Raw genomic sequence first — 26923 nt, forward strand, 5'->3', positions numbered from 1 at the left:
GGGCAGTGCTAGCATTGGTTTTTAATCTTTGTTTGCACACATACATATGGGTTTAGCCATGAAGACTCCAGCACAAAGAGGCAGACTTGGGTTGTATGCAGTCTTCAGGTTTGTTGCAACTTTCAGTGGTGACTTTACCTTAAAAAGGATTTGTATCCCCCACATTCCAGCATGGGGTTTAGCACTGCCTCTTTCAGGCACAGGAGAAGAAAAGCTTGAAAATGCTGATATTCCCAAATATTTTTTGAATGATGAAATATTTCATTCTCTGTTTAGAATCAGCAAGTTACCCTACTGACCTCTGGAGTTGAGATAACGGTGAGTGATTTTTTTCTTACCAAGTGCAGGAATCCTGTTTTTTGGTAAAATTATATTTCCATAAATGCAGCACTGCCCCTGAGTTCAGTGCACAGGTTAACTACTGAGCTAGGGTGTTGAAGTAATTTCATGCAGACTTAAATTGTCACACACGTTTTCTTTGTTTGTTACTTGGTTTTGGAAATAAGCAGAAGTGTTTAGTTTGCAAGCAATTACTAAAACAGGACTTGTTTTAATACAGAAAATGGATTTGTGTATAGATTTTACAAAACTTTACTGCTGGCACTATGATGATTTCCTTTTGCCGTTTACCCATCTGAATGTATATTGATGTGAATTTCTTAATTCTGAGATGCCAGTAGAAATTTTTAAATAGGCCATGTGAACTGATTTGTTGCTTGTCCTTACATTCAAGGTATGTTAAATATTTTTGTCTTTGCAGTGAATACTTTGATGACATACCTTGCTGAATTCAGAAGTTTTCAGATATTACACCTGTCAAATTCTTTCTGCTGCAACTGTGAAAATGCTTCTTGGAGCCTTTAGGTAATTTTTGATTAAACCAAATACAGTATTTGAGTTAAAGGTTCTAAGTAAAATGTTCTGCGTTATGTTGGAAAATTTCAATTTTAATGCTGAAACACATTGGCACTAATGTTTTAAATTCTGTATTTCTCAGTATTTTGAATATTCAGAAATTGATTGAAAATGATTTTATTCTTTTGAAAGTCCCTACAAATGCTTAAATTGATTTCAGATGATGTTCTTTGTAGCATAGTATATGTTTGCCTTACATGTAAACCTGTTTACATTTTCCTCTTCTGTCTGAGGAAAAAAATGTGATTATCCTGAAGGACAAGAAACTTGGTTTCAGTCTAGATGAGATACTTGCTATGCCATTATGAATGTTATCAAGCTATTTGGCAGTTATTTCATTTGACATGCTACTTTCTGTTTCCTTTCAGAATGATGATAAGAGCGCTGATAGAACTGCTACTTTCTTCTAATGTAAAATTTATTTTCTAACTCTAAAAGCATATGTTTATCATGTCTTGATGCCATTTCTGGTGCGAGGGTCCTAGTCAGTATATTGAGAGTTGTTCAGCTTAAACATTTTTTAGCAGGGTAGTTCTCCACATAATGATTCCACCCCCCCAGAGACTTCATAGCAAAACTGAACTGCTTTGCAGTCAATCAAACTGAAGTCATTCATAGCAGTTCCTTTTGTTCTTACATGAAAATTACGAGAGGGAGAGGAGGGAATGTACCACAGTACTCATGGTTTATTTATATCCCACCTTTCCTATTCTGCAGCAAATGCCCAAAGTGGCTTACAGTGCTCCATTATAAAGTACAAAGTATTGTACTGTATTACTGTATTATTTATTGTATTGTAGCAGGTAAGAAGCATTAAAAACACTAATTATAACATTAAACAGCAAAACATAAAAAGAAAAACAAAGCAAGACCTAACACATATTGTTGAGCCATTGAGGGGTCAAATAAGTCGAGGGAGGCAATCAAGTCACAGTAGTATTTCACAGGCACAGAGGGCCAATATCTACTCAGCAACCAAATGCCAGACAAAACAGGTATGTTTTGAGCCCTTGTCAAAAAACCATGAAGGAAGGAATAGTTTTCAATTCCCCTGGAAGGGAATTCTGTTTTTGTGGCACCACTAAAGAGAAGGCTTGCTCCAAAGCTGCCACCCCTCTCACTTGGGACAGAAACAGCACTTGTAGAAGAGCCCCCTCAGATGACCTAAAAGGAGGGGCAGGAATGAATGGAAGGAGTCTTTCAGATAGCCTGGACTCATATCATGGAAGGCCTTAAAGGTCTTCAACTAGCACCTTGAATTGGGACTGGAAGCAGATGGGCAGCCAGTGTAGCAGAGTCCTATCACCTAGACCAGGAGTTTCCAACCCCAGGCCACAGACCAGTACTGGGCTGCACAGCAGGAGGTGAGTGGAGGGCAAGCAAGCGAAGCTGTCGGGGTCTGGGTGGAGCCCCGGACCGCAACTTACTCCCGAGGCCGGCCTCAGCAGAGGAGACGTAGCAGGAGGAGGGCAAGAGAACTCAGGGGGCAGCTATTGGGGAGTGAGCATCTGGCCTCCTCGTGCCTTGCCCAGCCCCACCACTCCGGCCCATACCGTTTGAGCCCCCCTGCTACTCCCACCATTAGGGACTCTTGTTGGAGTGATTAACAGTTGCCAGCCTAAAGCTCAGTGATCTGTCCATGCCAAAGGAGAGATCTTGCTTTATAGTCAGATCAGTAGCTCTATGTTCACCCATGAACACCAAGTCCAGTGTGTATCCTGTAACACAGGGGTGCTCACACTTTTTTTGGCTCGAGAGCTACTTTGAAACCCAGCAAGGCCCAGAGATCTACCAGTTTTTTTACAATGTTCGCGCCATCATAACATATAACATTTATGTGTACAATGTATGTTGGTGTACCTTGCATAACCGCATAAGCCAATATTGCACAACATAATTAACTATAAACATTTTTTGTAATTACTTGAGTTTACTTTGATGACTTGCACTGAAGTGAATCAGCCAAGGATGCATAGTCCGGACAGTAGCTGCTGACAACCAGCCTCAAGCACACTTCCAAATGCTCATCATTCATGGTGGAACGGTACTTGGACTTAATGATCTTCATGTAGGAAAAGGCTGACTCACGTAAATAAGTGGAGCCCTTCCTGCCTCAGGTGCTCTTATATCCCTGAGGGCCCTATTGCCTTCAAGTGGCTGCAGCTGTGCAGCACACTCTGCTAGATGCCCAGGCCTTACCCTTAAAGGGGCCACTGCTGACACCACATCTACCTCCTCACCAGATCTTCCTCGATTCCAATACAAGTGGGGGGGGGGAGCAGATCTCTATACAGACCAGTGCAAAAACAGGGGAAAGGTGTGGGGGAGGGAAGATCTCTATATAGACATCACAGCAAGACCAGTGCAAAACCCCTTGCACACAGAACCAACACATGGAAGTTGGGGGGGAGCAGATCTCCATACATACCAGTGCAAAAAGAGGGGAAAGGTGTGGGGGAGGGAAGATCTCTATATAGACATCACAGCAAGACCAGTGCAAAACCCCTTGCACACAGAACCAACACATGGAAGTTGGGGGGGGGGGCAGATCTCCATACATACCAGTGCAAAAACAGGGGAAAGGTGTGGGGGAGGGAAGATCTCTATATAGACATCACAGCAAGACCAGTGCAAAACCCCTTGCACACAGAACCAACAGATGGAAGTTTGGGGGGGGCAGATCTCCATACATACCAGTGCAAAAACAGGGGAAAGGTAAGTCAGCCCCAGTAGATTCAACGGGGCTCACTCCCAGGGATGCGTGGACGGGAGAGAAGCCTGCCAGCGGCTCCTCTCCCAGGGAGGAGCCTGCCAGGTGCTCACTCCCTGGGCTCACAAGCCTGCCAGGAGCTCACTCCCAGGGATGCGTGGACGGGAGAGAAGCTTGCGATCGACTCATTTTGCCTCGTGATCGACCAGTAGATCGCGATCGATCTACTGGTATTGAGCACCCCTGTTGTAACGTGTGGGAGCCATGATCCACTGCAACAGACCCATGGTCATCATGGTGGACATGAAATCTTGAGCCACATGTATCTCAAGGGCCTCAGCATGGACACTGAAATCCCCCAGTTTTAGCAAGCATGGGAACTCCAATGCCACCTCAGAGATCACCTTTGTCATATCATTTAGGGAGATCGATGGGCAACCAGTTGAATGGTATACAGCAGAATTCCTACCCTATCTCATCCCTGTAGTGTGATGCACAGGCATTCAAACCCAATACATTGTGGGATGGTGTGGCCAGAGAGTGAGAAGCAGTTCTGAAAGATTAAAGCAACACCTCCCCCAACTCTGTAGCATGGACTGATGTATCACCTGGTGGCTTGATGGACACAGCTGGGATATGTTCACCCTACCAGCTGCATCCAACCAGGTCTTTGTGATGCAAGCAAGGTCAGCATTCGCATCCAGAATTAAATCTTGGATCAGGCAGATCAAATCAGCATTTCCCCCCTATCCTATTTTTCAGTTGTAGCGACATTGCTCCCCCGAGCATACCACTGCATTATCACACAAGTTTCCCTTCCACATCATTCTTTATCTCCAACCCTTCTTCAGCCACCTCCTTTCAGGGTTACAGAAATTGTGGACACACATAGCCCACCCCCTCTTGTGCAAGAGTAGAGGATGTTCTTTCAGGGTGTCCCATACTGCTGGCAATCCACATGAACTGGTCCACTCAGGGTTTCTTGTGAAAGAAGGCTCCAAGGTATGGAGGAGGGATGAGAGGTAATCTTTATGTAGTCTAATGTCTAGGCCAGTGTTTTTCAACCAGTGGTACTTGAGATTGTGTCTGGTGGCAGGACCCCTGGATACCTGCCATCTGGCAGCAAGACTAGGAACATGGCACAACAAATAGCGATAGACGGCTCATCTTGGTGGACAGAGCTCTAAAGCATGCTTTTCCATACTTAAAAAATCCCTCCTGTCCATCCTGAGCCTCTTGCTTTTTTTGCATCACATTTAGTTTCCCAACCCAGAAGTAACTAGCAGTGATGTTATCGCCAGTTACTTCTGGTGGTACTTCAAATAGGTGGACCATGTGCGGTGGTACGGCAGAGGACAAACATCGAGAAACACTGGTCTAGGCTGTCTTCCATATCATTTGCTGTGGTAATGTTGATATATCCTGTTTCAAAAAATGGAAGTGAAAATGTTGTTCCCCATATCCTTTGTTAAATTGGGGACAAACAACAATACCCAGCAATTGGTGTATACCAGACTGTCAGTACTGAATCCATTTCTTGTTTCCTTGCCTTGGTAAACAGGCAGAATCGGGGAAGAAATTAAACCTGTAGAATTTGTGTATCCATAAGTACTTTTTTCTGTATCCTGGGATTTGTGTATTGATTGACTGCTCTGAGAAAGGATTTTTATGTTTTTATAATAGAAGAAAAATAATGTGTTTTCACTTGTATCTGTTGAACAAAATTGCTGAAAAATAAACACTTTTTAACATGATGCTTTGTCATTCCTTTACAGCAAAACTACCACTGCTCAAAACAATAAAGGGAACACTTAAACAATACAGTGTCACTCCAAGTCAATCACACTTCTGTGAAATCAAACTGTCCACCTAGGAAGCCACACCGATTGACAATCAAGTTCACATGCTGTTGCACAAATGGAGTAGACAACAGGTGGAAATCATAGGCAAGTAACAAGACACCCCCAATAAAGGAGTGGTTCTGCAGGTGGTGACCACAGACCACTTCGCAGTCCCTATGCTTTCTGGCTGATGTTTGGGTGACCTTTGAATGCTGGCGGTGCTGTCACTCTAGTGGCAGCATGAGGCGGAGTCTGCAACCCACAGAAGTGGCTCAGGTAGTGCAGCTCATCCAGGATGGCACATCAATGCGAGCTGTGGCAAGAAGGTTTGCTGTGTCTGTCAGTGTAGTGGCCAGGGCATGGAGGCGCTACCAGGAGACAGGCCAGTACACCAGGAGACGTGGAGGAGGCCGTAGGAGGGCAACAACCCAGCATCAGGACCGCTACCTCTGCCTTTGTGCCAGGAGGAACAGGAGGAGCACTGCCAGAGCCCTGCAAAATTACCTCCAGCAGGCCACAAATGTGCATGTGTCTACTCAAACGGTCAGAAACAGACTCCATGAGGGTGGTATGAGGGCCCAACGTCCACAGGTGGGGGTTGTGCTGACAGCCCGACACCGTGCAGGACGTTTGGCATTTGCCAAAGAACACCAAGATTGGCAACCTCGCCACTGGCGCCCTGTGCTCTTCACAGCTGAAAGCAGGTTCACACTGAGCAAATGTGACAGACGTGACAGAGTCTGGAGACGGCAGGGAGAACGTTCTGCTGCCTCCAACATCCTCCAGCATGACCGGTTTGGCAGTGGGTCAGTAATGGTGTGGGGTGGCATTTCTTTGGGGGGCCGCACAGCCCTCCATGTGCTCGCCAGAGGTAGCCTGACTGCCATTAGGTACCGAGATGAGATCCTCAGACCCCTTGTGAGACCATATGCTGGCTCGGTTGGCCCTGGGTTCCTCCTAATGCAGGACAATGCTAGACCTCATGTGGCTGGAGTGTGTCAGCAGTTCCTGCAAGATGAAGGCATTGATGCTATGGACTGGCCCGCCCGTTCCCCAGACCTGAATCCAATTGAGCACATCTGGGACATCATGTCTCGCTCCATCCACCAGCGCCACGTTGCACCACAGACGGTCCAGGAGTTGGCGGGTGCTTTAGTCCAGGTCTGGGAGGCGATCCCTCAGGAGACTATCCGCCACCTCATCAGGAGCATGCCCAGGCGTTGTAGGGAGGTCATACAGGCACGTGGAGGCCACACACACTACTGAGCCTAATTTTGCCTTGCTTTATGGACATTACATCGAAGTTGGATCAGCCTGTAGTGTGTTTTTCCACTTCAATTTTGAGTATGACACCAAACCCAGACCTCCATGGGTTAATAGATGTTATTTCCATTGATGATTGTTGTGTGATTTTGTTGTCAGCACATTCAACTATGTCAGGAACAAAGTATTTAATAGGAATATTTCGTTCATTCAGATCTCGGATGTGTTGTTTAAGTGTTCCCTTTATTGTTTTGAGCAGTGTATAATTTGTTAGAACAAGAAATTAACCATTACTGAATGTGATTTGAAAACAAAGCTGTTTTGACACAGTACGATCATGTGATAGTATATCCTTAATATTTTTGGTTTTTAAATGCATAGGAAATCAATTTTGTTCACATTCAGATTCATCAACATGGTATGCATGACAAACTTGTACATTTGATTTTTGCAGTTCTTAAATTATTTAAAAATCAATTTTATAAAAGAAACTTAGTATATTTCAAAATGTTTATTCGTCATTGTTGAGGACATGTGTTGCAGGCCCATATGTGCCAATGAACTGTATCAGCTGTTGATAGTATTGCATCAAGTAAACATCCCTTTGATTCAGAGAGCTTTCACTGTTGAGTTCAAATGGGAAAACAGCATTTGGGGCCACACAAAATACAGAAGCACCTATATGAAAATGGAAGTCAGAATGGTTAATGTTCATATAATAAATCTACTTTGAGAGGTAGAATAACTTCTAAAATACTTAAATATGCTTGAAAACTTGACCATATCCATGTAGGACAACAGTGAGACATTTATGTAGAAATCCTACTCTAGTGACAGTAGTAGACTATGTGGAAGACAGGTTTCTGAATATGGGTTTGTGCAAGAAGTGGCAGTGGGTAGAAAATTACTATATCTGGTGACTGGCTTGCATGAGAAGCTTCTGCTATTTAAATTATATGCCTAGAAACTTCTGTAAAGTTCTGGCCACTTTAGGCTATCTGGTAAATGATCCTGCTTAGTGTACTAAACAGATAGAACAAATGTTCTCCTACCTTGAGGAGGCCTCTATGACCTCCCCCCCACCCCCGCCCATGTATAGAGGTCTTTGTTTCCAGTGAGTAAGATAGACAGCCTAAGTCTTACTGAACACAATGGGCTTCTGAGTAAGATAAATATTTTCAAACACCTCTACCCATGCAGGATGCATGGCACAGCTGCATCTTCCCTGGAAAGTTGGATAGAATTGGGCCACTAATGTCACAATTGTTCCTTTAAGGCTGTAGTCCACACTTTCTTGGGAGTAAGCCACATTGAAGAAAGTAGGTCTTTTGGGGGTGGGGTGGGGCCCGCGTGCTCAGGCCCATGAGGGGGATGCGGGTGGCAACAGGCTGCTGCGGAATTCAGTGCCCCTCTCGCAAGCTGTGCTGCCCAACACGTTCCTCCTTGGTTCTGCGCCCTCTGAATAGTGGGGGCAGTTCCAAGAAAGACCCATTTGTGCTAGCAGAGTTCTACCCAGTGTAAGGGAACTGATCCGAGGAGACACCAGCGGCTGCTCTGGCTCCACAGGATATAGCGGTGGCCATTTTGCTGCCAGAGCCTATAGCAGGGGTGCCCAAACCCCAGCCCTGGGGCCACTTGTGGCCCTCAAGGCCTCTCAATGCGGCCCTCAGAGAGCCCCCAGTCTCCAATGAGCTTCTGGCCCGCCAGAGATTTGTTGGAGCCTGCACTGGCCTGACGCAACTGCTCTCAGCGTGAGGGCGACTATTTGACCTCTCGAGTTAGCTGTGGGATGAGGGCTTCCTCTACTGCTTGCTGTTTCACATCTGATGCAGTAGCAGCAGCAAAGGAAAGGCCAGTCTTGCTTTGTGGAAGGCCTTTTATAGGCCTTGAGCTATTGCAAGAACTTTATTCATTCATATAAGTTCATTAATATATTCATTTATGTAAACTTATGTAAATTTATTCAAATTTTAAATGTAAATTCTTTTTCCCCCCAGCCCCCAACACAGTGTCAGAGAGATGATGTGGCCCTCCTGCCAAAAACTTTGGACACCCCTGGCCTGTAGGATTGGGCTGCCCATTATTTCCATATACTCTTTTTTAAAATTTAAAACTACCTGCCTTGAGGGGAGTAGATGCAATGAAAATCTTCCTGTCTTATTGTACAGCAGCTTTTCTCAAGCAGTGTATTTGTACCACAGGGGGTACTTGAGTTAGTGTCAGAACCTCACCACCTGGCAGCAAGACCAGCAACACAACACAACAAGCAGTGGCCACAATTGAGCCATAATTGTATGTGTGAGTTTATCACCATTTTTGGAAACTGCTTTGATCTCTTGGAAAAACAGTCTAAAAATTAAGTAAATAGAGTAAGTGGTACTGCAGTGAAAATGGGGTTAAGTGGTTAAGTGGTCTTTCCAGCAGTGGTTGTTGAACAAATTTCTGTTACAGCACAAATTTTGCAGTGCTGATAAGCAAGGACTCTTGCTCCTTTTGGAGAAGGCACCTTAAACTTTAGGAATCAGAAAACATAAGACACCACCTCATCTTCCATACCCTGCTGTGATATGCAAAATTTTTTTTACAATCTGAGCATTGTTTGTAGAAAAACAATTACATGCATTAAGAATAAAAATGAGTAGCATTTTTTAAATGTTCCATAGTAGTAAGATCTAAACAAGCTTGATTTTCGCAAGGAATAGACACGAATGTAAAATAAATATGGGTCCTAGAGCTGTTTAGTATGAGTAGAGGAGCTTTAGTCATTTCTGCCTGTAAACGTTCCTGTGATACCATGAAATAGTCTGGAGGACTCCTCTGAAGACTAAAAAAGCCAAAGAATGTGGGAAAGAGAGATGACTACTTACTTTCTTTGAAGAAATTTACATGAACCAAACACTGAATATCTGTCAAGTGAAATGTTTGTTTCAATGCCCTCCTCTACAACCTTTCCAGTTGAATATATCAGCATACAAGGTGTAGGGCAGTGGTTCTCAAACTCTCTGGGAGAGTTTGAGAACCACTAAGTTCTTCCGTGGGCGGGAGGGGGGAAGCAGCAGGGGCAGGGGAAGGCAGGGGGGCTGCAGGGGATTGGGTACACGTACCCAAGCCCGTGCAGCCTCCCGGGAGTGCGGGGAGCCTGGCACAACCTGCAGCGGGGCTCCCTGCAGCAGTGAAAGTAGATGCGGAGGGATCGCTTTAGCGCAATTGCTCCGCATCTACTTTCACTGCTCCGGATCCTAGGGATTGCGCCGCTGCCTCCTCCCTGCCTCCAGGCTGCCCCCACCCCTTAAGGGGGCAGGGGCCAGGGCCTGCAGGCTGGGACGTTGCGATGCCCCAGTTTGAAAAGCCCTGTTGTAGGGTGTAGATACCTCATTCATGTAAACTACAGCTTGGACACATGAAACAGAAACCTTGGCAGGGCTGCCTACTGTTTGATTTCTGTGGGCCTCTGTTTCTCAGACAAGCATCAAAATAGCTGGTAGTTTAGGATCATTGGTTACTTCATTTGGATTTAATATGCACAGTTGTTCATTTAAAAATGTTAAGTTTACCATGTTTTAAAGTGAGAGATGATTCAAATAATAAGACAGCAATCAAAACATCTTCCTCAAGCACTTTTGTCCTTAAGCTTAGTTTAGCATGCGCCTCAGACAGTGAAAGCCTAGAATATAAACATGTTTTCAAATAAGACTTGTCAAAATGTTGCATATAAATAAGTTTGATGGAGTGAGTTTGTAGTTGTACAGTGACATCTTGTCTGAGTTGAGGGAAAAATTCAGATTCTAGCTATGTAGGTATAGCATGTATGTGAGGGACACAGCAGTGCAATTAAAAAATACTTGCACAAATTGGATGTGTAATTCTTTGCTGGTGGAGATTGCTTTACAGTTGCCTGTATATTATCCTGAAGCCTTTTTGATAAGTTGTAACTCCCCTAAACCTAAGAGTAGCATAAGAGTCACCTACCTGTATTACAATGAGAAATGTAGATACTATATTTTTCTTCCCTATCCAGCGGAAGCTTATTTATTTCAGACACTTGTATCTTGCACTTTCCCATCCCACTCAGAAGGTACTCATGAAAATATTCTCTTAGTACAGTACATGATTTTCTAGAAAATGCATTAGTGCTTCCTCCACCAGTGATAGGGGCATGTGAACTGACATTGTGAAACCAGGCCAAAGGTGCATCTAATTTTGTTCCATGCAACTGACATGTTTGAAAGGTGTGTAAGAAACATGGTGATTGTGGAATATGACATCTTGCATTTTTTCTAACTACCAGTAAACAGAGTAACTGTGTGTTTATATGAGTGTGTTTTGTTATATCTCTTGAATGTTGACATTCAATGTCCACAACTACTTGTGCAAAATATTTCCACAAATAAAACACAGCTTCTGATTTTGAAGATAAATATTTTAAGGCATACAGACTTTGACATAATATGCAAATGAAAACTTACAAGATTCTTAGCGCAGTTGCTGAGAGATTTGACCCATAAACAGAGTGTATTCTGACTCTTCGGCTTGCTAAATAATAACTGTTAATCAGTCGTTCTGCTTCTGAACTGAGTTCCACATGCATGTTCTTAGAGAAAGCAATTAACTAAAATGACAGCATATTTCACTTATTTACAAATTATATGGACAACACAAACTTAGATTTATTTCTGATTTTATTTTAAAATATAAAACATCTGAATGTTAATTTTTATGTAAAAACTATTTTCAGGCCTCATCGAATAATTATAGTTTGCCTGTTATAGTTCAGTGTGCTTCAGATTTCCTTTGTAATGATTTTAAAGTCATTACAAATGCTGCTGAATCTACATAAGAATTGCAGATTGCTAGATAAATGTAAAAATGACATTTGAGTTGTGGTTATACAAGGCCTTATGGCTATGGTGTGATGAACTCGTTGATTATAGACTATTGAATCCAACATAAAATCCCTTTGGGTCCATGTTGTAAACATAGGGGGGTTTGGGGTGCTCAGGGTTCTTGGTTTTCGAACCCTAAAGCCCACAAGGCCCCTCTGCTCAGTAGTACTGCCACCACCCTGTATGTGCCAGTGCCTCAGTCCAGGGACAATGAGACCCTTTAGGCTTAATTCTATCCCTTGCAGGCACTGAGCTCTTTCTCCAATTAAAGCCTCAGTGCTCAAGTTACTAGACCTCAATGAGCACTTGGTAGCTTGCCGAACAGCTAGGCAGGATTCTGAACCTTTGTCCCCAACAGACAATGAAACAACTTAGTAAAAGATATTTTAATTAAGTAGATAAGGTTACACACGCTACAATAAGGCAGCAAATGCTAGAGGCAAAAACATCTAGGAAACATATCAGCAATAAAATAATAAAGCTAGCTGGCTATCTCTATTAATCCCTAACTCTCACCTGGGTCAGTTACTCTTGTAGATCTCTTAGCTCCAGGGCTACCTATGGGACCAAGTGCCCATGATGGACAATGGAGCTCACACACGTGCAGGATGTTGCACCCAAAAACTCTGTTCAAGCAAGAACACCCCCACACCCCCTGGGCACTCAATATTATCTTCTTAAGCTAATAGTACTGAGGCGACTTCATACTTATTTAGACTGTCCAATCAGAACGCTTGAGGAACAGAACCTTCTCGAAGTTGACTTGGTTGCTAACCCCTCCTAGTTCTTACCCCTACCAACTGGAGATCCACAGCTGCACTCAATCACGCTTGATCCAGCACCTCTGTCTGCTAAGGTGCTAAACATTCCAATAGGTTGTAATTCTTGCTATCTGTCCTTTCAGGCCTTTGGGCTCAGTCTGAGCTCAGCACAGGCTGAGGATGGCTGTCCATGGCCTTTGCAGGGGTCAGAGTACCCTCTCGAGGTGAGCAGAGGTGGGAGACCTCTGTATCTGCAGTTTCACTTAACCATGAGGCGGTTCCGGAGCAGAACTGCAGATACAGGAGCACGCCAATATTTATCTCCTACCAGTGCTCCCCACCACTGGTATTCAGAGATGCTCTATTAACATAGAGGTAGCACCTAACCGTCATAACTAATAGCCATTGGTAGACCTGTCCTCCAATCCGCTTTTCAAATCGCAGAAGTAAGTGGCTATCACCACACCTGGTGACAATGAATTCCACTGACTGTGCTGCATGAAGAAGTTACTTTTGTCCATCTTAAATCTACCAGTCAGTTACATTGGATGACACCTGATCCTGTCCACACTATGCATCATTTTATCTCAATTATGTCTTCCCTTTTTTGCCTGTTTTCAAACGTGGAAGACTTTACTCAAAAGGAAGGTACCCCAACCCCTCTGCTCAATTAGGTCTTCCATTTAGAGCTTGAGCTCTACAGTATCCTTGAGGTATGGTGACTAGAACTATACACAATATTCAAAATGTGACCACACCATAGATTTACAGAGTAGTAGTATGACATAACTAATCTCATTATTAATCCTTTTCTTAATTAACTCTAGCATAGAATTTGTCTTCACTATTACTACATGGTCTCTTGTTTACATTGAGCTATCCACAACCCTAATTTCTACTGGTTTGTCACCTACATGTGAAGTTGAACAGCTGGCTAACGCATATTTTTTGCAGGTCCAGTCCATGGACCAGTTCTGTGTGATTTTGAGTTGATTCCCTCAAGTACCTTTTTCAAGGGACGGGGTTAGATGTTCTTTCTGTGATCCAATTGCTTTCTCATCTCTCTGATATTAACAAGGTTGTGAAACTAGAGTTGACTTTCACAGCATTGTAAAAGACATGGATGATATAGTAAAAGAAAACAGAATAGCCTCATCCCAAATATGGGAAAAGTTACGTAACAGTTTAGGCTACAAAAAAGAAGAACAGGACAGAATTGTACTCTACATCTTTGTGTCATCTATATTTGATAAATGGGGTTGTGGGAATGGTCCCCTAAGCAACTGCATATGTCTTATTAGAAAATTCAGATAGTTTTGAGGAACTGTGAAAGTTGGTTATGCCTATACAAGCCAATAACCAAAATGGTACGGGCATCACCTAAAGTAGGAGGGAGACCAGATTGTTCAATTAGTTTCAAGAAAACAAAATTGGGGGCCCAATCCTATCCAACTTTCCAGCACTGATCTTGTGTTAGGTAGTCAGTCACAGAGTCTTCCTCAATGTAAGGAGACATTTGTTTCCTTACCTTGGGGCTGCATTGGTTCTGGAAAGTTGGTTAGGATTGGGCACTGGAACAGCAGGTTATCAGTTTCTCATCCTGTTTCATTTCTAATGTATAGCTACCTCTTCATAATCTTGGCTTCTGAATTGTTGGGAGATGGTATAAGCTGCTTCTTCTGGGTCAATAGATTTTTTTAAAATGAGGTTCGCCACAGGAAGAATTGGATTGCAAAACGATGATTCATTGCAATGTATCAAAAGCCCAAAAGTATCTATGAGGTTAGCTGAAATCAAACTCAGTTCCTAGCCAAATAAGAAAAATGCATTTCAAGACAGAACATTAGCACATGGTTTCAAACAAACAAAAAAATGCTATTTAGTTTGCAGGGTAGAAGTGAAAAATGTAAAGTTCACTGTCAGGCAGCCCAATCCTGAGCTTCCTGGGGCGCCCAGCCTTGGCAGCACCGAGAACAGCTGCTGCTGTATCCTGCGCGCCCCAGGCTACAGCGGGAGGTGCCTCTGGAGAAGGGTACTTTCGTCCCCTTCCCCCGGGTAAGGTGAGCAGCCCTGCAATAGGGCTACTCACTTTACCGCCGATCCTGCAGAGCGGAGCTCCACAGACCTGCCTCCTTCCCTCCCCTGGCACGCTTCCAGCTTGTCCCCCTCACCGCGTCACACTTCTGTGTCACACCCCTCCCTCTCTCCACCCCCTGCTGGCCTCCCCCCTCCCCGGAATGCCTCCTCCCCGCCCCCACTTACTGTACAATGGCTTGGCGGTCCAGGGGACCGCCAAGCTGAGGAGGCTGGGCGACCGCCCCACACTAGCCCAGCACTGGTCAGTGCTGGGCTAGCATGGGTGGGAGCTCGACAGTGAGGCTCGCAAACGTGTCTTACAGAGCCCAGGATTGGGCTCTTAGACATCACTGAAAATTTTTGAAACTTTCATTTAGTATCATTTGATCCACAGATATACATATAGCCATTCAATATAGTTTACCTTTAACTAATATCATAAAGACCATCCATACTTTTTGAAAGAAGGTTTCGGGGGGGAGGGGGAGAGCATATTTTAGAAGATGGCTACCAGTATTTGCATGTCAGTGCTGCTGTTCCAAAAACTTGTACTCTTAATTACTGTTACATAATTATTATGGGAAAGCATACTCACCATCTTGCCAAGTAGAGTATTTTCCTTTTGAACGTGCTTTTTGGATGAAGAATCCACATCAATAAATGACCAGAAACTGGTTTGAATTGGTAGAATAACCTGCTGATCAGTATCTTGTCCATATTTTTTTCCAGGAATGAATAATGTGATGGTTCTGCTCTCTAGCACTTTAACCCAATCAATAAAAAAATTGAACTGAAAATCTGATCATGTGAAGATTCCCCTATAAATATTACTTTGAATAATGACCACTACATAATGTTGTTGAGTTGTATCCTAACATTGTGTGATGCACAGTGCTTTTATTGGGAGTTTTCACTGAAGTAGTCCATAATATTCTTTCCACTTTCAGAAGAATTGTCCAGTGAGAGACACTGCACTTTGTGTAGTCATAGGATACAACTCCTTGTTTTTAAAGAACCTCAGAAACAGCTCTCATGTATTTTCAGGTCTGCTCCTGAAAGTCACAGCTACATCTTTAATGTAATATAGAAAGATATGCTCTCTACTTTTGAGGAAAAAACATATTCTTGTCTAGAAACTGTTTCTTAAGTCTGTACTGGTTTTTTTTTAAACACAAAGAAAATAAACTATTGTGTGTTATTCTCAATAGTCAATGAATTATCCTCACCCTTTTCAATATACTAGTGTTTTGCTACTTCTGTACATAACACCAGCCCCAAATCAATGGCAAATTTTCTGACTTCCATGCCTAGTAGTAACTATTCACCTACTGCTTGAATAATTTTGTTTTAGAATTAATTCCCTCAAAAACATTCAGTAATTTAAATGATTGCAGGTATATCTGTATGCAAGTAATATCTATTATGTTACAATACTTTATTATAGAGTTTCCTGAACGTTGGTCACTCCCACCACTTGTTTATATTCACTATTTTAGTTACATGTTCAGCTCCCAACAATAAGTGTTATCTTTTATAAACCTAACTTATCTTTGGTAGCATCAAGTACCATCTCTAAAACATCCCGCAGTATGTTTCTAAGATCATCATATAGTCTTGGAAGCTAGACTGAAGCTCCTGTATGTTAAAACTGTAATGTGTAAAGAACTATAAGTTTCATTCACTTCACTGTAAGTAAGTGATAGATACTGCTGTAGTTGTTCAAGAGGTGTTATCACTTTTGTACTTATAATTTTTTAAAAACAGGAGTATATAGTGCTACTTTCCCCCAACAGGTTTGAATTCAGTGAAGTCATGTGGAAGTAGCCCAGACTCTTTCCTACAGAATAACCAGCCAGAAAATACCTCTAGTTCAAAGAGCATTAACAACAGAGTACATCTGGCAAACTGAATTGTACTTTAGGTAAATGCAAGTATTCTGGTTGGCCTACCTGACTGCAGCTGTTCAAGTTTATCCTTTTTATGTGAAGATAATTCTCCTATGAAGCAGATTCCACCTTTGGCCAGCAAAGCACTATTAGCCTGAATGCTAGCAGTTCCATGTTTGTCTTTGGATACAGTAGGAAAAATTGCACCAGATGGAATGTGTCGTATGCCCCGGGGAGTGAGACCAACACTATAGTTCATAAATCTAAGTTATGGGAAAAGTGAGCTATCTTAACAATGAATCAGCACTGCTTTGGAGGAAGAAATCAAGTTCAATTTAATAAATAATATAATAAATACATTGAAAAATAGCCTGGACCGACGTTGCATTCCAAATGTGCAACAATTTTATTCTCAGAATATAGAAACATACAATTTAATACTTCATTCAAATACATTTTTACCTCATTTAAGTACATTACCCACCTCCTTAAATAATGGGCAGGGAACTGAACAAATGCAGCAGGAACAAATTTTACAAGAATACAGTTCTTTACTCATGGGTAAAAATTGTATATAGCATTTTTTTAAATGGAGGAGGCATTCCTAATCCAGTTATAAAAAAAAAGATTTACTTACCTATCTACTATTAGAGAATCATTTGTTGCTACTAAGAGATCAAGGTAATTTGCTGCTTCTTCATCTGTGTCACGTGTCTGTACTAGACTCAACAAAATGGCTAACTTGAGAGTGTTGTAAATGCCTGGTGGAAGAACTTGTGAAGCAAAACTATTTGCAAGAATAGCTGTAAATCTCCAATATGAGTTTGAAGTCAAAGCATGTAGGTAGCTAAATTTTTCACTGATACAGGAAGGACCTAATACAAAAAAGAAAAACCCATAGAAATCCATACATTTCGATAACATGTATTACAGGACAATTTTTTAGTTTAGATGTCACAATATCTTCAATTTTTAGTGATTTCCCATACAAGAAGAAAAACCTAGGTTAGGTCCAGATCTGAAGGTCATGGGTCTATATGGAAGGGAATAGGATGAGTTGTGGTGAGGAGGCTACAGGAGGGGAGCGAAATTGCTGAAAATCAGGCACAGGTATGTTACATGTGGCAAGCTCTGATAGCATAAAGTAACTGCTTTTTGGCAACATCCACCTCCATGTCTCAGCCCATCCTATTTACAAAGCTTTCCTGATGCTCAGGAACAAGCCTTTGGGTATGCAGAGAGGGCTGATGTAAAAAGACTTGAGTGAGAAAGCTATCTCTTTTGAGTGAGCCTCTTGTGCTAGACCTGGATCTTACCCCAGATTTCATATATTTATTGAAATGAGATGAATTACTTAATCCTATGCACATTTACTGAGACATGCCTTCAGTAGACTTGGTCCCTGAGAAGTGTGGTTAGAACTGAAATTCAAGACTGCAGTGCAGAACAGACATACAATACTCGAAGTTTCATTTCGCAGATCTTGCTTCCAAGCTCATGGTTATAGGATTGAGGCATAAAGGCCCTTCTCCTTGACCATCTGTGAGCTATCCTTATTCATGCTAGTTAATCATTTGATCACCCTTAAGTACTGTAGTTTGTGTTTCCATCAGCAGAAGACAATTTTTAAAATGTTCAAGTCTGACTGCAGGCAACTTGAATGAGTGAAAAACAATTAGATCATCAGTTGCTTGACTTGGACTGACTCAATCCAGAGCAAATCAGTTTTCATGAAAGTTCAGCTCCTTAGATAATTTTTCATGCATGACATTATGTGCATTCCATTTTTTATCGATTTATAAAATGTTTTGTATTGCCTTTCTGTATAAGATATCCAAAGTACTGTAATTTACAATAAAGCAAACGCAAATGGAGATGCCCAGTAAGCACAACAAATATAACCAACAAACAAATCAGCATACAACACAACCTTTAGTGTCATGTGCAATGTTAATGCAGGAGACTGCAGAAAAAACCCCAAGAACAGTATAGATTGTATGTTCGTATTAGAAATTGATTTATGCATCAAATGTGAAATGTCATTTCAAAGCTGCAAGATCACAGATTAATAGGTAGAGGGCACTCTCTGCCTGCAATTTCAGTTGAAGTAGAAAAAAATTCAATGATGTGTAGGATAGGGTATTCCAGAAAAAATATGAATATAGTGTTGTAATCAAACCCATTGAAGACAGAAATAAGGTAAAATATGAGAATGAAAAAGACAACAAGGAACTGCATTTTGTACTGCTAATTTATTGAGATTCACATAAAGAGTCAGATTCAAACCTTCAAATAACAAAGATTGAAAGTGTTTTTATTTTTAACCCAAACTCTACTTAGTAGAATATTCTGCCAATTAAAACTTTGAACTCAGATATTGGCAAGCAACTATTTTTCACAACTTACCTGGGAGACTAGAGGGCTGTATGCTGTTCGCTTCGAGGCATACAGTGACTTGTGAGCAGCTTTGCATGCAGACAGGAATTCCTATAACTTTGTACCTGCTCCCTATTTTCATTTTATTTGATAGTTCATCTATAGATAAAGAAGGATGGAAAGGTTTATTAATAGCCATTTATTTAAGCTATTAAATTCAGATTTGTATAGCAGTGGGTCAATTACACATGTAATTTACACATGTAATTTAACTGTGTCACTGAAACCTTTGGTTTCCTTTTCTAAAAGTACTTGGAAAAATAGAAGGAAAATGACACAAGCAGACATTTGGGTAGTGTGAATTTGCAAATGCAGTCTCACCATAAAACTTTTAGGCTTATGGTTTGTATCTAGGTAGTTCACTCTGGGAAGAATTACCCTTATATTGATAGAGTATCAATATACCTTTATAAAGGTATACTCTTTACCTTTATACAGAAGAGTAATCACTATAGACAATCCCTGTCTTCTTTCCTTTGTACGGTTCTTCCATATGTAGCATTGGGCTACACTGGTATACTTGAATTCACGAGTATTATCTTAGCAATGCATTTTTTTTTAACCAAAAAGTGACACGTTCGCTTTCACCCTGGTCTTATTAATGATTGAAAAAGGAATTCAATCATCAGTCAATTGTATTCAGAAGACTTAATTAAATACTTCTAAACAATGAAAAATTACACATTTTCAGTGCAATAATACAAAGAGATTATTTCAGTGAGGCATGCCAAAGGTTCCTACACTCTATTATTAGTACGGAAATAAGCCATCAAGCAACAAATAGTATGAAATAGTTTCCTTTGTTACTAAATGCAGTTGAATTATAGGAATCTAGCAAAGAAGCTAGACTGAGGACGAATGTTACAAAACCATCATTATTACAGAACAATTTGCTCATAGGAAACTGAGAGGAGGAAGTAAAATTATAACAAGGACAAGATACAAGATACAACTGATGTAGTTAAAACAATGTATTGCTTAATGGCAGTCATGTGACTGCAAGTTTTCTCCTCTTGTCTAGTTCCTCTTCAAATATGACAGACATTTAATGAAATTTTGCATACAGGAAATCACATTTTGTTTTCTTGACTCATACATTTCGGAACTGAAAGTTTATCCCTAACAAATGCTATGTTGCAGAATACATTCAACACTAACATCTTTCATTGTACTACAGTTCTTATAACTTAAATTTAACACAAAACTTACCTCTTAGGAAAACAGTAAAAGACTGAAATCTGCAATGTCTTCTGCTACTGGAAGATCCTTGAAAAATACTAATTGCATTTGTATCAATCATTTCAACCAGCTGTTTATCTTAAAAATAAAATGTAAGAATATTACCTTATTTTCTGAATATGATCTCAAGCCATTTGCCCCATTGAGATGAATTTAATTAGGCTGCAATCCTATGCACACTTGTCTGAGAGTAAATCCCATTGGATGACTCTAGCATGGCTTTCTTCCAAGGAGAAATGCACAGGATTGCACAACAGAACACTTCCAATATCCAGGTCACATTTTGTGTTCACATCTAGCCATCCATAACTGACAAACATCCCCACTGTTTCATTCACTTCTTCTTCCAGACTCAGAGCCCAATCATATGGGCTCTGAGTGGCAGTACTGGGCTCCAGCACTGGCGCTAGGTGATGCAAACATGCTATAAAGAACTTCCGCTGCACCTGGAATGAAAGGAGTGCTGGCACTGGGCAAGTGCCAGATCGTGCTGGGCCCAGTGCCAGATCGTGCTGGGCCCAGTGCCAGATGGTTGCCACCTCGAGCACAGTAAGAGCTTTGGGTGGCAGGGAGTCAGAGGCAAATTAGGGAAATTCTAAACCCAGGCAGGATGCAACCTGTACCCTCTTTTACCAGCCGAATCCACCTAACTCTTGAGGATAATGCGGTCCACTTATAACACCACAAGTGCCCAGGTTCTTTTGAAATATATTGTTTTGGTCAATAAAAAGGATTGCACTTACTCTTCAAAATATTGTAACTTTATTAAAATAAAATATTAGTTCTTAAGGGAGACTTTGTTGCTCCATAAACATTAGTATCATGCATTTATAGCAGCGTACAAAAATAAGAACAAGTTAGCTAACTTATCAATAAGATAGTAAGGTTTCTGAATAACCCACATTGCAGAACAGTCAGCAGCATAATACTCCATAAGACTGCCTTCTAACATGCTCCAACATAAGGGGTGCTAACCCTAGCTTTCCTTTCCTCTCTGTGAACCTACACCCAGGTTTTATACTCCAAATTGCAAGTTAACCTCACCTGAATACCCTCACATCTTCTACTTAGTAACCAGCGTAAAATCTCTCTTAAAGGAAATGGCCACTTGCCCAACCCCATCACAGAAGGAACTGGGGCAAAAGGGGGATGGGAAAGGCAGAGCCCTGCTCTGCTGTATCCTATCCTCCATGTCAGGCTACAAAGTCAGACACAGAGACTCTCAAGTCTGCGCCAGCAAAATAGCCACCACAGACTTGAGAAGCTCAATTGCGGGACTTTCCCCTGGTGCTTTCCCTGTGAGAAGGGGATGAAATGGGGGGGGGGAGGAGAAGTCAGCAGTATCCACGGACTCCTAGTATCCACGGTTGGGTCTGGAACGGAACTGGGGTATACCTGTATATTGCAACATCAGTAAACTATTAAATTCTACATCAAACCTATTCTGATTTTTGATTAACAGCATGCTAGGCTGAGTGGTCACATAAAAAGTGGAAAACCTGTCAGAAGTTCAAAGTGCCCATGCAGCACCCACTACAAATTTCACTTACTGTATGGGGGCACCTTTGTATTCCTTTCTGTCCTGACTTTTCTTTGGTTGCCCAAGAGCACCCCTCACTCATTAAACAAATATATGAGTAGAAATAGCATAATTTAGGATTAATAATGAAGTGTAATTCTTACCACCTAGTACTCGATATTTCATGTCTTCTCGCAGTGGTAAAGTACATAAACTGCACACAAAATCATTTCTCACTGTTGCAGATTCTGTAGCACCAGGAGTATGTACTCGTAGATACTGAAATCCTAAGAGAAGCATATAATAGAATAAAACAATGTTCTAAAGATGAATACTTAATTGGTTTTCACTTAAAAATCTTTTTTATTATTTATTAACAATCTATTGCTGATAATCTACCAATTTAAAAAGATGCTGCCATTCAGTTCAAAGCCTTGGAACCAAGTGCTGAAGACCATGATGCCCCCTTTTGCAGTCACTAGAGTCTAAGTAGTAATATAGTAATCTCCCATGGTTTGTGACCCTACTTACAAACATTTCCAAAAATATACTTAGAATACTTTTAAAAGGATTTGTTTATGAAAGATATTTATGATAGTTCAGTAAAACATTTTTATGCGGTGTGAAAAAATTAAAAATGATAAAGTTCAACTTATCTGGAACATACTCTATTTTTTCTACTCCCTTCCCTCAAATAAATGAACAAAAGGGGAAATCTTCTCCTCTGCTGCTTTCTATGTCCCCTTCTATGGAACAGGATTAGTATAATACATAATACTAGTAGGAATCCTTAATGTCAAATTTATTTATTTATAGAATTTATATTCCACAATCAAACACAATAAAATAATACTTGGATCCAGATTAAAATACGTTCATAAAAAAAGCGCCATGCCCCCCCAGTGTCAACAAAAAAATTGATATGCACCCCAACATGCAATGCATCTGTATAATGTTATGTAGAAAATATTGTAGAAAATGATGTTATATCTTTATTAATGATGGGTTTATTGGTGTTCTTGGTTACTTATAGTACAATAATGTGAATTTGAGTTTCAGGTTTGCATACCTTCAGAAAATGAACATGTTTCATCAGAACAAACAAATCTTGCTCCTTGTGTGTATTTAGTTATAATACTCATTGCGACCACTATTCCCTCTGACATATAAAATCTCTGAGAAGTGTAATCAAATGGAAATTTGCAAAAACTGATAACGTAACTGGGCAGGGAAGGCAAATGTGTTAGCTTCAGCACTATGTTCATCTAACAAGAAAAAAAAGAATACAAATGCACAAGATTATGGCTAGGGATTACGCTTACTATTACAAACAGTGTCACTTAAAATATAACTGTTACAAAAAGCATATGCCAATGACTTTACGATATAAAGAGAGTTCAAGACTTTTTTTATATCTTGAGGCAATACGTCTGCCTTAGCAGATGGTTACGGTGGACAGCATGATTTTATCTCTGAACCCTCCAAATCTGGGTCTGTAGTGAGTCAGACTGCACAGTGCTGACTCAAGTCTCATGCTTTCTCATCCCAGAGACCTGTTCTGCCTTATTACATTTCTAGTTTGGAAAGTCAATGAAAGCACAGCTATGCATGATCAGAAGCATATAGTAACCAGAAATATTTATACATTTCTTAAGTTTCCCAAAGCATATTATCTCTGTAGTCCTTACATCAACCCCATACAGAGGAGTATTATGATCCCCAGTTGCAGGGTTGGTCAAGCATTACTTGTGTAACGCCATTCAGTTAATTCATATGAGGTAGGAGTTAGAGGGCTCCCTTCTTCTGCCTTATATACATAACCTGTACACTACACCAGTGTTGAACTACCTGAACTGAGACCAATATTTGGACAGAAGTAACTGAATTATAATAAGCCTCTCTAAGATGAAGCTAATAAGACAAGAAAAAAAAGCAGAGTACTGTATCTAATTCACATGCATAGTAGCTTCAGTGCACACACAATGTATGTGTGTCTGTTGATGTCTATATCAAAAGTAGCACATGGGCAATCCCATTGCATGTGTAGAACTGTATTCACTGTTCAGGATAATACAAAGCATCATTGTTCCATGTACAATAAAACATGGTCCATTTAGACTAGACCAAGACTACTGTTTGGCTATGTTACACTTAACCTTATAAAAAATCAAGATCAAATAAAAGGAAAAGGCATGATTACATGGCCAACTGAATGTTCTTAATGATATCTGGTAAAAAAAAATAGATGATTCTGACTTTAGGGTTGTGTTTCAGGGGAGAAAAAATTGGGCTGTGGTCCAAAGTAGTGTGAGTGGAACTCTATACATTGGCAGTTTTACATCCTCCCTCCCCTCTTGCTGAAATCTTCCCCTGAAAATCTGTTCTTGGAGGTTGGAGGACTGTCTAAAATAGTCCAGGACAGGCTGCAGAGAGCTGTAGGAAAAAGTGGAAATCAGCAGAAGCCGGGTTGGGGCAGGACCAACCCAAGATCTCCTGGGGCCTGAGGCAACATGCCAAATGCTGCCTCAATACCCTCTTGTAACATTCCAGTCTTGGCTCCTTCCACTGTATACATTGAAATAGGAAGGGGGGAACAGAGTAGAAGAGAAAATCTGAAGGACAGTTTTGGTGGGCTGGAGTGGAAGCCCATCACTCTTCCCCACACTTCATCTTCAACCCCTCTTCCTTTTTCAAGTCAAATGGTGTGGGGTGAAGGAGGAGTGGAGATGGGTGAATGAATCCCCCCCCACCAGTCTGCTGCCTGAGGGCCCAATCCCACCCCATTTTCCAGCACTGGTGCAACTGTACCAATGGGGCATGCGCTGCATCCTGCGGTGGAGGGGCAGTTACTGAGGCCTCCTCAAGGTATGGGAACATGTTCCTTTACCTTGGGGCTGCATTGTGGCTGCACCAGTGCTTGAAAGTAGGATAGGATTGGGTCCTTAGGTAACCATCTTAGCCTTGTGAATGGGCTGCCTGGGGTTGAGGAACCTTGTGTGAATGGAAGTCCCTTTCATCTCAACCAGGACATCTTTGGATACAACCTATTGCATCAGACTAAAACAGCAGCAGAAGGAAGGTATAATTTAATAAATATGACTGAAATTTTATCCAGAACTTGAAAAACAGAGTGCATATACTCACCTGAGCTTCTGTTTGCAGCTGTGGAATTAGTGCTAGTGTTTTAACAGCTATAAAACACACCTGTAATTAAACAGCCAATTTGTTATTTAAGAAAAAAATTGTGGTTTATAATAGTGAATACATTTTTTGTTTCATTTTGATTATGTGATCCTTACTGATTGAAAAATCAGAGTGGCCTTCGCAGGTTTATGCAGAATATAATTTCCAAGAGTAGCATCCAACTCAGCAATGTCAGATGGATTTACTGAGATAAGGAATCGAAAGACAGCATAGCTTTGCTTTGAGTCTGGAAGAGCAGACAGTCACCAGCATTACAATTGCCTGTATACTGATTTAAACTAAATAGTTCTGATTTTCCAAAAAAATACTTTTAAAAAACTGATTAATACCACCACTGTACAGTTTGCAGTCATCCATAAATTTCTGAAGACCCCCACTCCTGTCAAGGTACATCAAGGCAACTTCCTTCATTTTTAGAAGACTTGGATTCATTTTCTCTGGATGGGTTTGTCTACTTGCTTACCAGCTTCATCAATCACAGTTCTATTTTACTGAAAAGAACCAGAGATGAAAATAAGTTCAAGACTATGAAACATGTAATCAAACTTGAGAATGCACCCGGCATTTTTTTCTGGAGAGTCAGATCGTGTTTTTGGCACAGCTTTGACTGGTGCTCCAACTGCACTGTTTGCTACGTGCCATATCTGGCCATTGTTCTACATGCTTTGGTTGCCCCCAGAATAAATTACAATGAATAAATTACAATAAATTACAATGGGTTTAGATTCGTTAGGCACTGGGGAACGTTTTGGGACAAGCGGGGCCTATACAAGAGGGACGGGCTCCATTTGAACCAGAATGGAACCAGACTGCTGGCGCATAACATTAAAAAGGTGGCAGAGCAGCTTTTAAACTGATCCCTGGGGGAAGGCCGACAGGAGCCGAGGGGCATCCGGTTCGGGACTCCTCATCCCTATGGGACGAGGATGGGGAGGTTAGAGAACAACAAGACAAAGGCAGGGTAGGAGAAGAAATTGGGAAAGTTAGGGAGATGGGATGTGATAGACGGTTTGGCACAATGAGAGGATGCGGGGACAAAGGAGCGAATAAGCAGCCCATCCTGGGGCATTCCGTGTATAAATGCTTTTATGCGAATGCCCGAAGTCTACGAGCAAAGGTGGGAGAACTGGAATGTCTGGTGACAAGGGAAAATATTGACATAGTGGGCATAACGGAAACCTGGTGGAATGCGGAGAATCAGTGGGATACCGCAATCCCGGGCTATAAACTCTACAGGAGGGACAGGCAGGGGCGTGTTGGAGGTGGGGTGGCCCTTTATGTTAAGGAAGGGATAGAATCCAGCAAAGTAGAGATTGAAGGTGGGTCCGACTCCACCGTAGAATCTCTGTGGGTTAAATTACCAGGCTTGTGCAGCAATGTAATACTGGGGGCGTGCTATCGTCCTCCAGACCAGAAATCTGATGGGGACCTTGAAATGAGGAAACAGATCAGGGAGGTGACAAGGAAGGACAGGGTTGTAATCATGGGGGACTTCAATTATCCTCATATTGACTGGGTCAATTTGTGTTCTGGTCACGATAAGGAAACCGGATTTCTTGACGTGCTGAATGACTGTGGCTTAGATCAGCTAGTCACGGAGCCCACCAGAGGACAGGTGACTCTGGATTTAATTTTGTGCGGTACGCAGGACCTGGTTAGAGATGTAAACGTTACTGAGCCATTGGGGAACAGTGATCATGCTGCGATCCGTTTTGACGTGCACGTTGGGGGAAGAATACCAGGCAAATCTCTAACAAAAACCCTTGACTTCCGACGGGCGGACTTCCCTCAAATGAGGAGGCTGGTTAGAAGGAGGTTGAAAGGGAGGGTAAAAAGAGTCCAGTCTCTCCAGAATGCATGGAGGCTGCTTAAAACAACAGTAATAGAGGCCCAGCAGAGGTGTATACCGCAAAGAAAGAAGGGTTCCACTAAATCCAGGAGAGTGCCCGCATGGCTAACCAGCCAAGTTAGAGAGGCTGTGAAGGGCAAGGAAGCTTCCTTCCGTAAATGGAAGTCTTGCCCTGATGAAGAGAATAAAAAGGAACATAAACTGTGGCAAAAGAAATGTAAGAAGGTGATAGGGGAGGCCAAGCGAGACTATGAGGAACGCATGGCCAGCAACATTAAGGGGAATAATAAAAGCTTCTTCAAATATGTTAGAAGCAGGAAACCCGCCAGAGAAGCGGTTGG

The 26923-nt window shown here is 41.6% G+C and overlaps 1 protein-coding gene and 1 non-coding gene across 2 annotated transcripts; one reads left to right on the top strand and one right to left on the bottom strand.

Annotated features, from left to right (window-relative positions):
- Positions 1–596: 596 nt before the first annotated feature.
- LOC136650655 (small nucleolar RNA SNORD87) lies at positions 597–678 on the top strand. Its single transcript, XR_010794471.1, has one exon. It is a non-coding gene; the product is annotated as a small nucleolar RNA SNORD87 (small nucleolar RNA).
- Positions 679–7240: 6562 nt separating this feature from the next.
- MCMDC2 (minichromosome maintenance domain containing 2) lies at positions 7241–25165 on the bottom strand. Its single transcript, XM_066626589.1, has 14 exons — positions 25066–25165; positions 24829–24959; positions 24674–24733; positions 22599–22794; positions 21694–21816; positions 19981–20088; positions 18742–18870; positions 16973–17210; positions 16399–16598; positions 15045–15211; positions 14000–14179; positions 11196–11338; positions 10284–10393; positions 7241–7407 (listed from the first exon to the last, which is right to left on the bottom strand). Exons 1-14 carry the CDS (start codon positions 25163–25165, stop codon positions 7241–7243), a joined length of 2052 nt encoding a protein of 683 aa, XP_066482686.1.
- Positions 25166–26923: the final 1758 nt, after the last annotated feature.

Source organism: Tiliqua scincoides, chromosome 4 (genome assembly GCF_035046505.1).
Source record: "Tiliqua scincoides isolate rTilSci1 chromosome 4, rTilSci1.hap2, whole genome shotgun sequence".
Lineage (NCBI taxonomy): Eukaryota > Metazoa > Chordata > Lepidosauria > Squamata > Scincidae > Tiliqua > Tiliqua scincoides.

What these genes read in the sequence shown, in the direction of transcription:
- MCMDC2 (XM_066626589.1), bottom strand. Translation starts at nt 25,165, where the DNA reads ATGAATCCAAGTCTTCTAAAAATGAAGGAAGTTGCCTTGATGTACCTT. An exon ending in TGACTGCAAACTGTACAGTG is followed by an intron (nt 24,960 to 25,065) that starts GTGGTATTAATC and finishes CTGCTCTTCCAG; the next exon opens with ACTCAAAGCAAAGCTATGCT. An exon ending in GAAATATCGAGTACTAGGTG is followed by an intron (nt 20,089 to 21,693) that starts GTAAGAATTACA and finishes TTTATTTTTAAG; the next exon opens with ATAAACAGCTGGTTGAAATG.